The sequence below is a fragment of the Tachysurus fulvidraco genome, chromosome 24, assembly GCF_022655615.1.
Source record: "Tachysurus fulvidraco isolate hzauxx_2018 chromosome 24, HZAU_PFXX_2.0, whole genome shotgun sequence".
NCBI lineage: Eukaryota > Metazoa > Chordata > Actinopteri > Siluriformes > Bagridae > Tachysurus > Tachysurus fulvidraco.
The window spans coordinates 3498114-3511668 of record NC_062541.1 but is presented as its reverse complement, the minus strand read 5'-3'; the positions used below and the strand labels follow the sequence as shown (position 1 = coordinate 3511668).

Sequence of the window (13555 nt, the reverse complement as noted above, 5' to 3'; positions counted from 1 at the left end):
GGTGCAGGGGCGGTTCTAGCCCTTTTTTAGGGTGGCTTCAGTCCCCTGTCTGTGATCTCAACCACCTTAAAACTAAAAGTATAATTTTTACTTTCATAAATAAACAATAAAAATTACGTTAAAATGCAGGACATGTCGTCGACGGGAAAGAAAATTATTTATCAGTTTGATCCAAGAGCGATTTTTTTTATTTTCCTTTTACGCGCGTGCGTTGTAGTCTTTCAAAAGTGCGTCTCCAGCTGTCCGCTTTATTTGAACGGAGAAGCACGGGTACGCGCAGCGTGCACGCGCAGTCAGAGCTGAAGGCGTTTACAACGTTAATCAGCTCAAAGACGCAAAGACGGCAACCAAAAGCAGTGAAATGTCACTATTCTTATTACCAGAGTTGTAGCACAAACAAAATATTAATGCAAACAATCCATTCAATACTAAATAAAAATAACATTTATTGATTTGGTTTTTGTCTTGTGAATATTAGTTATTTTTTTTAATTAATAACTGCATCCATTGGACACACTGTTTGTAGAGAATACACACATACATGAACTGATTCGATTCAAGACTGGCATCATTACATCATGCATAAAATTTTGGTGTCCACTTTTGCCATTTTAAATAATACCATAACTTTTGGCTTAATATGTAGTCATATAATATATAATATAAAACTCTTGTTTTAAATTCTCACTTAAGGCTAAGCCCCCCTAAACATGAAATCCTAGAACCGCCCCTATAATGATTTGTACTAAATGATGAGAGGTAAAGGTTGAACCACGGGTTAAATGTCTGTTTTCTCAGTTATCACACTTTGGATGTGTGATGATGAAGCTGCCTTGTACATTGTTCTTTTACTAGCAGTTTTATTTAGGATAGATAGATGCCCGGGGGGATGACTCCCAGGTTTTGCTACTTCCAAATATCAAGTAATCTTTACCGTGTGAATTTTAAGGGAGCAATTAAACTGTCAGTTCTGCCATTTTGTTTTAGCTAGTGACCAATTTAATTGCCTCAGTTGCTGCAAATTAAATTCATTATTGGTTAATAAATCAGGGACAACTTGTGTATTAAATTTACATGGAGTTTTATGACTTGTAAATAATACCATTGGGAGAAACAGATTAACAGGTTTATTGACTGTAGAGCACTGAGATTTATATCTCACCAAATAGACTTAAGTAAGCCACACCACACCTTCACTGGGCCTGACACACACACAGGCCACACCTTCACTGAGGCTCACACACACACAGGCCACACATCCTTCACTGAGGCTCACACACACACAGGCCACACCACACCTTCACTGAGGCTCACACACACACAGGCCACACCACACCTTCACTGAGGCTCACACACACACAGGCCACACATCCTTCACTGAGGCTCACACACACACAGGCCACACCACACCTTCACTGAGGCTCACACACACACAGGCCACACATCCTTCACTGAGGCTCACACACACACAGGCCACACCACACCTTCACTGAGGCTCACACACACACAGGCCACACCGTCTTCACTGAGGCTCACACACACAGGCCACACCTCCTTAACTGGGCCTGACACACACACGAGCCACACCTCCTTCACTGGGCCTGACACACACACGGGCCACACCTCCTTCACTGAGCCTGACACACACACACACACAGGCCACACCTCCTTCACTGGGCCTAACACACACAGGCCACACCTCCTTTACTGGGCCTGACACACACAGGCCACACCTCCTTCACTGGGCCTGACACACACATGGGCCACACCTCCTTCACTGGGCCTGACACACGCACAGGCCACACCTCCTTTTCTGATGCTGACACACACATAGGCCACACCTCCTTCACTGGGCCTGACACACACATAGGCCACACCTCCTTCACTGGGCCTGACACACACATAGGCCACACCTTCTTCACTGGGCTTGACACACACACATGCCACACCTCCTTCACTGGGCTTGACACACACACAAGCCACACCTCCTTCACTGGGCTTGACACACACACAAACCACACCTCCTTCACTGACAAAAAGGCTATAAATAAACAAAAAATAATGAAGTATGTTATGGATGAAATTGTAAACTGTTTAATCTGCAATATATTCCGCAATGTAAGTGTCCCAACTCTTAATTGCCGTGTAAAAGAAGAGCTTCACCAGAAAGGAAACGTGGTGTCTGGTGATGGCTGTGAGAAGAATTCAAATGGCAAGCTAATAACTTTTAGTCCCTTGAGGGGAATTTGGCTTGAACCACATATGAAAATAAAATTTTAATAAAGCCCTTTAAATTAAAGACGAAAGTCTGCATGTTGAGCTCCTACTCGTTCAGTTCATTTCCAGTATACAGATATGTTATTATTATTATTATTATTATTATTATTATTATTATTATTATTATATGTGCCGTATCAGACTGTGGAGGTTTCAAGTCAAGTCAAGAAGCTTTTATTGTCATTTCAAACATATATACTGTAGGTGTTGCAGTACACAGTGACATGAAACAACGTTTCTTCATGACCAGGGTGCTACATAAAACAAAGACAGAGCTATAAGGACTTAGTAAGTTAGTCCTAGATACATATAGTGCATCTGTGCAACCTGGTGTACACACTGTGCAGGACAAAAAATACTAGACAATACACAAAAGCAGCCCAGTATACATACTGTATGTTCAACAATAGTACATGTGCAGAAATACTAGAATGAACACAGTGTTATAGCAACAGTTACATGAGATACTGTAAAGAATTGTGCAAAACAACAAGCGACTGAAATGTAAGACATGTACAAAGAGCAAAAAGTGTGTGTGAAACAGCATGTAAATAGTTTGATGGATGTATATTGGAAGTGTGTGTAATTGGTGTAGGTCTGTGCAGTCCATACAGTTGATGTTAAGAGTTGAAAGACTCCAATAATATTCTCAGCTGTCCTCAATATCTGCTGCAGGGTCTTGCGATCCGAGTTGATGCAGTTCCCAAACCAGACGATGATGCAGCTGCTGGGCTTTCTTGGTGATGGAGCTGCTGTTGAGTGACCAGGTGAAGTTCTCCGCCTTATGAACACCAAGAAATTTGGTGCTTTTGACTATGTTCAGCGAAAAGTGGTCTCTCTGCGCTCTCCTGAAGTCAACAACCGTCTCTTTGGTTTTATCAACATTACCAACAGAGAAAGGTTGTTGGCTCTACACCAGGCGGTTAGCTGTCTGTATGCTGACTCGTCATTCTTGCTGATGAGACCCACCACGATCGTGTCATCTGTGAACTCGATGATATGGTTCGATCTGTGCGTTGCTGCACAGTCCTGAGTCAGCAAAGTGAACAGTAGTGGGCTGAGCACGCAGCCCTGTGGGGCTTCAGTATTCAGTGTGGTCGTGCTGGAGATGCTGCTCCAGATCCGGACCGACTCAGGTTTCCTGGTCAGGAAGTCCAGGATCCAGATGCATATGAACGATACATGAACTGTAACGGGTCCAGTAAGGGTGGTAACTGGATTGCTCATAATTTTGCTGACATGAGATTATGGACTGTACGTGATGTATTTATTTATTTTTGTGTTTCTTATTTTTCATTCCCAACAGATTTAGGGTGTGTTTGATTTAAATTCCTGAGCACTAGATGGTAGGAGTGCACTTCTCCATAAACTGGCACTCAGCCCTCCCACCTCATACGAGCAGAGAGGAAAAAAAAACATACAGGTTAAATCTCAAACGCCTCAAGGATCCCTAATCCACGCGCACTCCGTAGTGTGTGTAATAATAGCACGCGCTCCCTAACTAGGGCACTATATCTCGGAATGGGACCGAGCCGGCTTTGGCAGCGACATTCCAGCGGAAACTCGTCCTCATCTTGTTCTGTGATGGGAAAGCTTTCAGCGTACAGGGTGTAAAATTTAGTGTAATGTGAAGATTAAGGCTTTGCTGGGTAGTTTAGTGATCTAATTACAGGATTTAATCGCGTTATCGTGGTGAGTCTGGTCGATTGTTTCAGGGCAGGTCTTTAAAATCGGGGACAAAATAACTAACGGTTTTTCTTCTCCTAGCTAACACAAGCTAACATGCTAACCCTGGTTCTAAACCTGTCGCGGTGAATTGTTTTAATTTGTCATCATCGTTAATATCATGTGAGACTTTTTATTGACCCAAATGCGTCAATTTAACCGTATTCGACTGTTAGTTTTGTTATAAACGTTTAACTTTACCTCAGAACTTGCTAGTTTGCTAACTTCTAACTAGCAAACTTACCACACTAACATTTCACGTTTACTCGATTATTTATTTATTTATTTATTTATTTATTTATTTATTTTATTTATTTTATTTATTTGTTTAATTTTACTGTTTTTTAGTCTTAAATACCGGTTTATTGGGTGAAATATCACTAAATAGAATACTGGAAAGGTTTATGGATAAATAAATATAAAATATATGCAGAGGTGTTTCGATATTTTAGATAACGGTACGATATTCTAGTGAAATATATCACGGTTTTGTCGTCTTCGGTCAAAATAAACACTTTTAGCAGAAACCTGCTTCATGTTTTTATTACATTTTAGAGATCCTGCTTATTTATATATTTATTTATTTATTGACTGTAGTTACAGTCAATAAAATAATTAAAAAAAATCCTTTTAATTAGGATTTAAACTTTAAATTGGAAGGAATTGTGCTGCAAAAGGAAACTGATCAAAAACAGCGTTCAGGTTTTTTTTCCGTTTCGCTCTAATTTAGCGACGTGCGATTTATTATTTATTGGAGAACAGAACGTCGTTTTTATTCGTTTATAGTTTACGTTATATAAACAGCGTCAAACTTTAACAAGAAACGAAATGGCAGCGTAAACTCGCTCGGTTCTGAAGATTTTTGTAAACTTTTCTGACTGTTACAATAAGCGCTGGTAACGGAGACTCCTTCCTTAAACCCTTTTGTCGTAGAAAACGTTTCTTAAAACCGTTTCCGACGCTTTTTAATACGTTTGAAGGAGCGTTTGCTGAAGTGAGCTGTTACCGTAGAAACATCTTTAGACCAATTGGAATTCAGCAGCACTGTGGCCTCAAGACTTACTTACTGTCTAATAAGGCTGTAATAAGACTTGCACGTTAAACCCTGGATTGATATGATGTCAAAAAAATGATCTTTATTACCATTTGTTTTTAATTGCAGGTCTTTGATTTAAATGGCTTGAGTCTAAACCAGGTCCATACAAAGACTTTGTAGCTGTGCGAACTACAGATTATCACGTCTCGACTGTATCACGACTGTACTACCGATCACCCCGAGAAACCACTGAAGATGCCGCTCGGACTCGGCCGACGGAAGAAAGCGTCTCCGCTGGTGGAAAACGAGGAAGCCGAGCCGATCCGTGCTGGGCTCAACGTAGATGGACTGGACGGTGGGCGGGTCGGAATCGCCGAAGGTGTGACACAGGAAGGTCTTCCTCCTCCGCCCACTAACCTGCGACCTCGTCTCATATTCCACACCCAGCTGGCGCACGGCAGCCCCACGGGTCGTATAGAGGGATTCGGGAACGTCCGTGAACTCTACGCCAAGATCGGGGAAGCCTTTGCGATCCCGCCCGAAGAGGTGAGACTCAAATGACATGTTTCAGGAATTTGCTTTGTTCTTATTGAATAAAAAAAGAGCTTTTTTTTACAAAGGTTAAAGTAAAATAAAAGGCCGGTTTGTATTTGGCTGAAACTGCCGCAGATGCTCACACACTCTCCTGTGTATAGAGAATGAAGTGTGATGTCTACTCGCACTTAGACAGAATCAAGATCATGAATCGAGATCGCCGTTATCATACGATTTATTACGGCGTTAATAAGATTTGTAACATCAAATGTGTAAAGCAGTGAATTGTTTAATTTTTAGATTGCGTGTGTGTGTGTGTGTGTGTGTGTTTAACTAGGTGTAAATCTAATGATATCTATTAATCCAACTGAATTTTTTATTAATAATCAGCTTTGAATTCAGACTTTATTTTAATTCTGGTTTTTAGTTTAACTTTAAATATAAATAACCTCAAACTTGGACCAAATCCTAAACTCTCCAAATCCTTTCGTTTAATCCTTGTTGGTTCAGCACACCCGCAGTGTGTAAAAATATCCTCTGATTTGGTTTGTTTTGATGTGCCTGAACTCTGTACTGACGGCTCTCCCCATGCCTCTTTGTGTTCAGGTTATGTTTTGCACACTAAACACCCACAAAGTGGACATGGACAAGCTGCTGGGTGGCCAGATCGGCCTGGAGGACTTTATCTTTGCTCATGTGAAAGGTCAGAGGAAAGAAGTGGAGGTGTTCAAAGGCGAGGACGCGCTTGGACTCACGATCACTGACAATGGTGCCGGCTACGCGTTTATTAAGGTACAGGAAGCCAGCTCACAAACCTCACGAACACAAACCAGGAGTCAGGATGTGCTAAAAATGACCCGGTTTCCTTTGCAGAGAATAAGGGAAGGCAGCATCATCCATCAGATCCAAATCATCAACGTGGGAGACATGATCGAGTCCATCAACGGTCAGACGCTTATCGGCTGTCGACACTACGAGGTGGCCAAGATGCTCAAAGAGCTGCAGAGGGGGAAAAACTTCGTCTTGAAGCTGGTTGAACCGCTGAAGGCTTTTGGTGTGTGTGTGTGAGTGCATGTGTGTGTGTGAGCGCGCGTGTGTGAGCGCGCGTGCGTGAGCGCGCATGTGTGTGTGAGTGCGTGTGTGAGTGCGTGTGTGAGCGCGTGTGTTTGAGCGCGTGTGTGTGTGAGCGTGTGTGTTAGCGCATGTGTTTGAGCGTGTGTGTGTGAGCGTGGGTGTTTGTGCGCATGTGTGCGAGGTGTTAAGAGGTGGTCTGATGTTATATTGTTATATTGATGTTTTTTCTCAGATATGATCAGTCAGCGGTCAGGGGGCAGAGCGGGGTCAGGGGTACAGCTGGGTACAGGCAGAGGGACGCTACGACTCAGATCTAAAGGACCAGCAACAGTGGAGGAGCTGGTAAGTGTGTGTGTGTGTGTGTGTGTGTGTGTGTGTGTGTGTGTGTGTGTATATGTGTGTGTGTGTGTGTGTGTGTGTGTGTGTGTGTGTGTGTGTGTGTGTGTGTAAGTGGAGTTGATGAGTAGCAGTTTATCCACAATGCTCATGATGAAAATATGTCTGTGTTGTTACTATAGAAACAATAACATATCAGAACCAGTGCATTAATATAGACCTGTATGCATTTGTAGCTGCATTACTGTCAGAGCTGCTGAAAACTAATCACCACCTTTTGAACCTTTTTTGCTTGTTTTGCTTCCAGCCCTCAGCGTTTGAAGAAAAGGCGATATCGAAAGTTGACGATCTCCTGGAGAACTACATGGGAATACGAGATAGCGAGCTCGGTAAACACAAGCGTTTCTTCTTCTTCTTGAGCCACATTACTGGATTGTGTTTATTATATCTGTTCATGCTAAAGGAAGTACAGGAGATATCATTATTTGTTAAGGTTTACATTAAAGGTGCGGTGCACGATGTTTGAAAGCCAATGTTGACATTTGAAATCACCAAAACAAACACGCCCCTAACCCAGGGTGTCACCCCTGTTTTGATAGCTCCACCCACACATACATACGTAACCCAGGCAACTATTATGGTGGGACCTGCTGGGGCAGCTGGCCGAGGGTATATTTTTATCAGTAAATGAACAGAATGAGTAATACTATGGTAATACAGATGTGTTGTTGTAGTACTGTGTGTTGTAGCATGAAAGGTTTATCTCCGTTTCACGCGGAAGACGACGTTCAACACCTAGAACCCGAGGCAGAGGTAACGGCAGAGGGCTAAAGTCAGACACGCGCACTGAACACTCCGCTGCATATTGAAAAGACACGCCCCTTTATGCATTTCTCAAGCATTTCTCGAGTATCGTGCACCACGCCTTTAAAAGAGCTCCAGAGACAGAAGTGTATATTTAATCGTTTTATTTACTTCCTTATTCTTGGTTTCTTTTTCTCTGTCTTATTTCTGTCTCTCATTTGTGGCGAGGGACGAGCGGGGGGCGCGGAAGGAGGGGAGGGCGGGGGCGGGAGCACGAGCGAGCGAGAAGAAAGAGAGGGAGAAAGAGGAGCGGAGCGAAAGAAACGAGAGCAAGAGCGAGAGAGCCGATCTGCGAGAAAGCGAGCGAGGCACCGCGAGGAGCAGAACGCCCGAACGAAGAGATCGCGCGCGCGCGCGCGATCGAGCGAGAGAGCGCCGCGCGAGCGGGCGCGAGAGCGCGCGCGCGCGCGCGCAGCGCTCCGCGCCGCCCGCGCGGCATCCCCCCCCGCCCCCCCCCCCCCCCCCACCCCCCCCCCCACCCACACCCCCCCGAGCACAGCGCGCGCGCGCGAGCGCGCGCGCGCGCGCGCGCGAGAGAGAGAGAGGAGAGAGAGAGAGAGAGAGAGAGAAGAGAGAGGAGAGAGGAGAGAGATAGATAATATAACGACCCTCCGATATATATATAAATATTCCCGCCCGCGCTATCTCTCTCTATCTTAGATCTCTCCTCTCTCTAGATATCTCTACTCTCTCTCCCTCCCTCCCGTCTCTCTTTCTTTCTCTCACTCCCTCTCCCTCTCTCTCTCTCTCCCCCTCTCTCCCTCTCTCTCTCTCTCTCTCTCTCTCTCTCTCTCTCAGCTGCCACCATGGTGGAGTTGGGCAAAGACAAGAAGAACCCAGACGAGTTTGCGGAGGCTTTAGACGAGACCCTTGGTGACTTTGCGTTCCCGGACGAGTTTGTGTTTGATGTCTGGGGTGCGATCGGTGATGCGAAGGTCGGTCGTATTTGATGGAGAGCACGTGGGAGTGAACAGGACTGAAATGGAGATGTTTAAGGGAGGTTGTGCTGCCACCCAGGACACTGTTACTACTACAAACTATAAACTACACCACAGAGTGAGTTTTACACACAAAAACCCTTCAGCTGTCGGCATTCTGGACTTTCTCTGGGAGCAGGTTTCATATTTTAATGCAAAATGCCGTGTTAACTGTTGTTCTGACCCTGATGTCGTGACCTTAACACTAATGTGGAACACACACGCTGAAAGTTCCCCTGTTTCAGATAAATGTTATGATAAGTCCCACTCTGCACGTTGCACGTGTAAACCTCTCTCTCTCTCTCTCTCTCTCTCTCTCTCTCTCTCTCTCTCCCTCTCTCTCTCTCTCTTTCTCTTCTCACTCTCTCTCCCTTCCTCTCCTTCTCTCTCTCTCTCTCTCTCTCTCTCTCTCTCTCTCTCTCTCTCTCTCTCTCTCTCTCTGTCTCTGCCTCTCTCCCTGCCTCTCTTGCCCTTCCTCCTCTCCCCCCCTCTGTCTCTGTCTCTCTTTCTTTCTTTCTTTCTTTCTTTCTTTCTTTCTTTCTTTCTTTCTTTCTTTCTTTCTTTCTTTCTTTCTTTATAAAACTGTGACATTCATTTTGCACTGTAACACTGTATGAATTGCACTTCCATGCCATCTTCACCTCCCAGTACACACACACACACACACACACACACACACACACTCCCCCAGTGTATGCGTACTGCAGTTCTGGATTATGTTATGAGATGTAACACTACAGCGACTCCTTAAAGCATGTTTTCACTTTCCTTATGTCATCTTCTTTATATGATGGACCCCCCCCCCAATGCATTTCGTAAGATAATCAGGTTTTCACGAGCTTCTGTTTTTTTATTTAAAAATACGATACACTACAATGTTTATCGGACGTTAGGCGAATGCAAGGCTGATTAACAAACACCGCTAGACAGCTGCCTGCTTCCGAACACGGTGAAGTAATCTTCATCTGTCTCCTCTGTGTATAAACATACAATCGAAATGCCGGAGGCCGAACAAATCGTGACGTCATTAACGTGATGGAATCCGGTCGCTACGGAGTTTCATTCGTTCAAACGTTTTAGTTAGAGTAAAAATCCGATCAACCACCAAACAGGTAGCCAACAGTCTGATTCTCAGTTAAATTCTCAGTTAAAATGGACAAAAGTAAGGCTAAAAAAACACTATTATTATTCCTGCATCGATTATAGAATATAGAACATAGAATATAAAACAGATTAACAGACCTACCAGCATTTACACATATTTATCCAATCCGGTAATAATCTAATAAGCTCCGCCCACATTCCTCAATATCGTATCACATGGCGTTTATGTATCTGAAAAACCAACACATAAGAGATGAAATTAAACCTACAACAGTCTAACATTTTACATCAAATAATGTAAATGCTGGTGATTTTTTATTATTTTTATTGTTATTATTAAACATTCAGCTTTTCTGGTCGCTGCAGAGATTCGAGGCTTCAGCAGCGAAACAGTCGGCCTTGCGGATGTCAGACAGCCGATTCAGAACAGGATTATATTAAGAGCGTGCTCCGTTCGTGTATGCGATCGTCCTACGTTTAACTAACTATTTAAACGCAGAAGCGCCTGCTCAATCAGTCAGTGTAGTAAAATCCTGCTCACAACCAAAGGAACAACATCTAACTGCATAAAAATATCAAGCTGAACTTCGTAGTCTCCGTAGGAACGTGTCGAATCGAGGAAGCCCGGCAGTGTTAACTTCCTCTTTCCAGTTGGACACGTTTCTCGTTCCCTTTTCAGCCTGTAAGTCTGTGAGAAAGATCTAAAGTAATCAATAACAACACTGCGGTCTAATGCCAAACCCAGTATCAGTATTAAACTGTTACTTACACAATATTTCATGTGTAGTATTGTACGTTGTCGAAATAATATTTCAGTTAGCTCTAGTTCTGCATGTTAGCTGAAATAATACAAGTATCGAATGATGATGAGGATGATGATGATGTGGAGCGAAAGGTCACTGCCTACTAAGCGTTCGTTTTATTACGTTTTATCGTTAAGGTTGACAGACAGAGCTCTTCTTATCTCTCACTTCTCATCAACATCTAGCTGGGTTTATGTTTGTTTTCGTTGTTTGTTTGTTTTTATATGAATGTTTTGCTGTTCATTTTTATCGTCCTGTTGTTGACACTGTGTCTTTTTCTCCTGTTCCAGTGTATTATAGCTCCTTTTTTTTTTTTTAAAGAAAAGATCAATGCTGTTACAAACACAAACACTGTCAAAACGTCAAAGTGCAATCAGAGAGCCGTCCGTCCGTTTGTCCGTCCGTGCGGCGTGTCTTTAGGAACTGGAATGTTGCTTCACATGTTTACTCCTTACACCTATTTCTCAGCTTCATTAAAACAAAACATGTAATTGCACCGGCTCATATGTCTCGTGTTTCTTTTCCTAGTGTTTGTTAAACATCTTTCTGAGTAAACACGTGGCGACGACGTAAAGCCGCAGTCTCTCTTAAAGGTGGGGTCTCTGTTGTTTGAAAGCCAATGTTGACATATAAAATCACCAAAACAAACACACCCCTAACCCAAACTGGTCCCACCCCTGTATCGATAGCTCCACCCACACATACATACGTAACCCAGGCGACTAACAGAAAGAAATGTGTCTTTATCATAGCTGAAGGGAAGAACAATATGATTGTAGATAAACAAACAAGCAAAAATGCCACACAAGCATAATGATGTAAAGGACAAAGGCATATATTAGTTCTGTGTAACAAAGCAAAACCAACGTTACTCACCTATCGAGAAGGAAAAAGCGCCTCGGCGTCTTAAGTAAAGTCGTCATATTCACAGGTCGGAGTTTCCCGAGTCAATAACTCCTGAGCTAAACGCTGTTACTACACAAAACGCGGTTGTAGCTGCCTCTCTACATTACTACGATAGAAAAGAGGTGTTATTTGTGTAGTAACAGCGTTTAGCTCAGGAGTTATTGACTCGGGAAACTCCAACCTGTGAATATGTGGCCAACTTCCTGCTCCTTCAGTTCTCTCCAGTGCTGGAAAGCTGATCCTATATTAACACGTCCTACTTCTTGTCCTTATCGTAAGTCTTTCTTCTCTTTCTTTCTTTGTTTTTATCCTCCATGTCGATGTTAAAACCGCTTTCTGCTAACGTCACACATGCGCACTGAACACTCTCTCTGCCCATATTGACAAGACACGCCCCTTTCTGCTCATTGGCTACACGTTTGTATTGTTTTTGTTTAGTTTTTCGTCCCGACTCAGTTTTCTGAAACATTTCACAAACAACGTAGACCGCACTTTTAACCCCCGTATTGTTTTTCCCACAGCTTCCTTATACTGTGCGACCATAAAGAAAAAAAAAGAGCCTCCTAAATTTTATTTATTTTTTTAATTCTTTGCACAAAAGGAAACGTGCTTGTGCGTCTTCACCGTCATACTGGTTCTCTGACTAATCCCCTCTTTACCGGGAAAAGACAGAAGACGAGATGACGACACACTTCTTCCGTCGATATATTCAGAACAAAATGCTAAAAAAAAAATCTACCGACTCCAGAGATAAGGACAATAAAGCGAAAGTCGGTTTGGTTAACATGGTGACGACTTAATTTGACTAAACTTTGCACTGCATAAAGTTAGGAATTTATTATTATTATTATTATTATTATTATTATTATTATTATTATTATTATTATTATTATAATACACAGACATGTATAAACTGTATAAAATACCTTTTAAAGCCAAACCCTGATTGCTATCATTTCCAGAACTGTTTTCCTGGACTGGTTTTGCTGCCTTCTTTAGTCTTCATGTTGTTTTTCTAATAACTTGTGGCTCATTCCAGGAACAGATGAGTCTCTATAACCGGTCACATGACACTTTAATTTTAGACGATACATCGATTCTGTTCGACTAATGATGTGAAGTCTTTCTTGATGCCATCACAGTTTTATTTGTTGTTTTGTTTTGGTCACAGTTTCATTTGTGAATCGTTTTACAGATCATTTGTTAACAGATATTTAATGTGTTTCTTTTGACTGATCGATAGACCGTGGTCATGATGGACGATACGTGATTTGGGTTTTTTAAGATGTCCGAAGAAAGTTAATCATGCTCTGGATCTAATCCTAGCTGTATAAATCAGGGCCCACGTCGTGTTTATCTGAGAGAACGTTCCGGTCCACTTTCTTTCACAGATCCGCTCGCACACGGCAGACAAAAATGATTGTTTTGTTTTGTTTTAAATTTCCAAATACGGGCCGAAACGGCGCCGTGTGAATCGGAGCACGGTTCGCATGACAATAATCCTCGTAGAACTTTAAGTTTTTTCCCTTTTATTTATTTATTAAAAAAACGATCCAGTCTAACAATGGGGTGCTTACGTTCTCTCCTTCGCAGGAATATAAAGAAAAAGAGAAATTAGAAATAAAACGTAATATAATAGGAGAAAATTTATTATAATAATTGTAAAAGAAAATCGAAATAAATAAAAACGAATAAATACAAAGTGATTAAAAGCTATTTGTACTAATATAAGTAGTAAAAAGTTAATATTTAGGGGGAAAAAAAAACCTGACCGTGTGTGTACAGTACGTATATACGGTGTATATACGGTGTCGCTTGAAAGTTTGTGAACCCTTTAGAGATTCCTATGTTTTTGCATAAATATGACCCAAAATTGAACAAAGTGAACACAATCACACAAAAAAGCCAACAATATTAAA

General features: G+C 42.3%; 1 protein-coding gene across 1 annotated transcript; it reads left to right on the top strand.

Moving 5' to 3' along the window:
* Positions 1-3807: 3807 nt before the first annotated feature.
* gipc1 (GIPC PDZ domain containing family, member 1) lies at positions 3808-9173 on the top strand. The gene is made up of 7 exons (XM_027176504.2): positions 3808-3969; positions 5165-5584; positions 6179-6364; positions 6446-6626; positions 6879-6988; positions 7290-7371; positions 8645-9173. Exons 2-7 carry the CDS (start codon positions 5294-5296, stop codon positions 8794-8796), a joined length of 1002 nt encoding a protein of 333 aa, XP_027032305.1. The 5' UTR covers positions 3808-3969; positions 5165-5293; the 3' UTR covers positions 8797-9173.
* The last annotated feature ends 4382 nt before the right edge of the window (positions 9174-13555 follow it).